The sequence below is a fragment of the Nannobrachium achirus genome (genome assembly GCF_963921795.1).
Source record: "Nannobrachium achirus genome assembly, chromosome: 21".
Classification (NCBI taxonomy): Eukaryota; Metazoa; Chordata; class Actinopteri; order Myctophiformes; family Myctophidae; genus Nannobrachium; species Nannobrachium achirus.
The window spans coordinates 19671361-19674081 of NC_137828.1; the positions used below are offsets into that span (position 1 = coordinate 19671361).

Here is a 2721-nt window from a genome sequence, read left to right on the forward strand (position 1 = left end):
AAAGGCTCTGAGATCACGTACACCACATGAGTCAACAAACAATGCCATGGTTACGTATTCTGATGTTCCTATATGGGCATAAAAGGACACAGGCAAACATATGGTCAAAACGGGTCCTATGACAACAGGTATAATGGGGTTTGCATTAAAGGGTGGGGCATTCATTCCCTATTCGGAACCAGCACGAAAGGTTCGGATTCTGATGTCTGACATCAGGGTTTTCTGTAACCGGCACTGTGTCTGCATAGATCTCCATATATGGGCATAAAATGGATGCAGACAGACAGATACGGATATCTCCATATATGGGCATAAATGGACACAGGCAAAAAGATGGTCAAAGATCTCCATATATGGGCATAAAATGGACGCAAAAAGACAGATACAGATATCTCCATATATGGGCATAAATGGACCCAGGCAAACAGATGGTCAAAACGGGTCCTATGACAACAGGTATAATGGAGTTTGCATTAAAGGGGGAACCAGCACTGTGTCTGCAACACAGTCGGAGGCACAGTTCCCGAGTTGGCCAGGGCGCCGAGCTTCTAGTAGTACTAATGAACAAAAGTAAAAACAAACAAATGACAACATATATATATCATCACACAATGACAACACAATCATGTAGTTCATTTAAAATGAATTGTCAATGAGGCAAAACATCATTTAGCAACGGATCCACCTGCGTGAAACTACTTTCCAGTAATACTATTAAGCAACATTGATTGAAGGTGTTGCTGATGTGTGAAATGTTTTGTTGGACGGTACATCTGAACGGAGGCCCAAAGAGACCCCACCATGCTGCTGTTATAGTGGAGAACAAGGTGTTCTCCTTTGGAGGAGATGACAACAATGACAGTGATTACATTGAGGTTCATGTCTTCAACACTGTGTCTTTGCGCTGGATGATGTTGCCCCCAGTTACACCTGGAAGAGGAGAACTTCACCTTGAGGTTCCCTTCAGTCGCTGCTACCACACAGCTGTGCTGATAGAATATACCATCTACATCTGGGGAGGGCGTATTACCAAAACATATAAGAACTGCAACTTGCTTTATGCATTTGATGTAGGCACGCACAGGTGGTCTAAGCCCAAGGTTTCTGGAACCGTTCCAGAGGCGAGGGAGGACCACTCAGCCTGTGTCTTAGGGAAGGTCATGTTTATCCATGGAAGACAATACCACCCTGTGACATACCATAATAACATCTACAAGATGGACACAAACACAATGGTCTGGTCTTTAATTAACACCGGAGGTACTCCACCGCCTGTTTCAGAATGTCACTCTGCCACCATCATCGGGACAAAGATGTTTGTATTTGGTGGCAGTGACACCTACAACAACAAGATCAGAGTGTTTGACACAGAGACCAACTGTTGGCTCAACACGCCTTCAACACAGCTTCTTCCAGAAGAACGCAGGAGTCATTCAGCATTTGCCTACAATGGAGAGCTGTACATATTTGGTGGCTACAAACCGGGGGGAATGAGATTAAATGATCTGTGGAAATTAAACCCAGAGACCTTCTCCTGGAAGAAGGTTGAGCCCAAAGGTAAAGGCCCCGGTGGGATGTATCGGTATAGGATGTGCTGTTGCATGGTAGGAGATCGTGTGATTCTCTTTGGAGGATATGACAAACCTGATGACCTGTACATCTTAGACTTAAGTCCTAGTCTGAAGACGTTATGCAAGCTAGCTGTTATTCAGTACGGACTGGAGTGGTCTGGACTCCCACACGACATCAGGTGGGAACTGGCAGCCATGACTACCAACAAATAAAATAACATAAAGGGCGAACATAGCCCCCTAGTTATTTGTAATGTTAGTTGAAATATGAGCATGTAAGGTTATATTCTGGGACATATCTGACTAGTTATGATATTTATCTGGCCTCGATCGGACCCTCTCTGATTAATCCAGGACGTCCGTTTTCGTTCGCAGGATTTATGTTGGTTGAAATCAGGTGATATTCTCGGCCAGATCTGACTAGTCATGGTTTGACTTGATCTGGCCCCAATCGAGACGTCACTGATTGGTCCAGGTCCTGACCGTGCTTGTTGGGAGCAGACTGCTTGGCGAGCGCTGGTGCTTTGGCATGGGATCATCATGCCGCACATTATCATCAACCTGTTCTGACTTCTGAACGATGATGGCCAGCAACATTTTCGTATCCGTTTTACAGATTGGTTGTCGATACCAATTCTTACGGACCATGTTCAGGGAACAGAACTCTGTCCAAAGCAGACTGGTAAAAAGCCTCTCAGAACTTTCAGAATACCGAAACCTTTATCCTCACGTAATATTCATTTCAGAAATAGTGCTTGTGTCGTGGGGTATGTACAGTATTACCTATAGGTAAATGGAAAATGAAAACACCAGCAAATATGGTAACCACATTCAAGGTTTATGAATCAGAAACAAAAGCAAAACTGTGACAAACTCGGCCCTAATTAACAACAACACCACCATTGCTCTAACTCAGGGATTAAAGCAAAATAAAATCTCACCACTGAAAATGTTAGCTTTGCCAAGTCCTACTCAGCGATTAGTGAAACGGTGTGAAAGGATCCATGTCTAACTGAGTGCATGTTTGTGTTGTATTTCACTGATTAAAGCACTCACCAATAAAGCCAGGTGCACAGAAGCAGCTGTAGCCTGTGAGGGTGTCTTTGCAGACACTCAGGGCTCCACACGGCTTGTCTTCACAGTCACCTAG

At 44.2% G+C, this 2721-nt stretch overlaps 1 protein-coding gene across 1 annotated transcript; it reads left to right on the plus strand.

Annotated features, from left to right (window-relative positions):
• Window positions 1–752: 752 nt before the first annotated feature.
• Window positions 753–1784, plus strand: LOC308306628 (kelch domain-containing protein 3-like; the record flags this gene model as incomplete). The annotated part of the gene is made up of 1 exon (XM_080751669.1): window positions 753–1784. One exon carries the CDS (start codon window positions 753–755, stop codon window positions 1782–1784), a length of 1032 nt encoding a protein of 343 aa, XP_080607795.1.
• Between the last annotated feature and the right edge of the window lie 937 nt (window positions 1785–2721).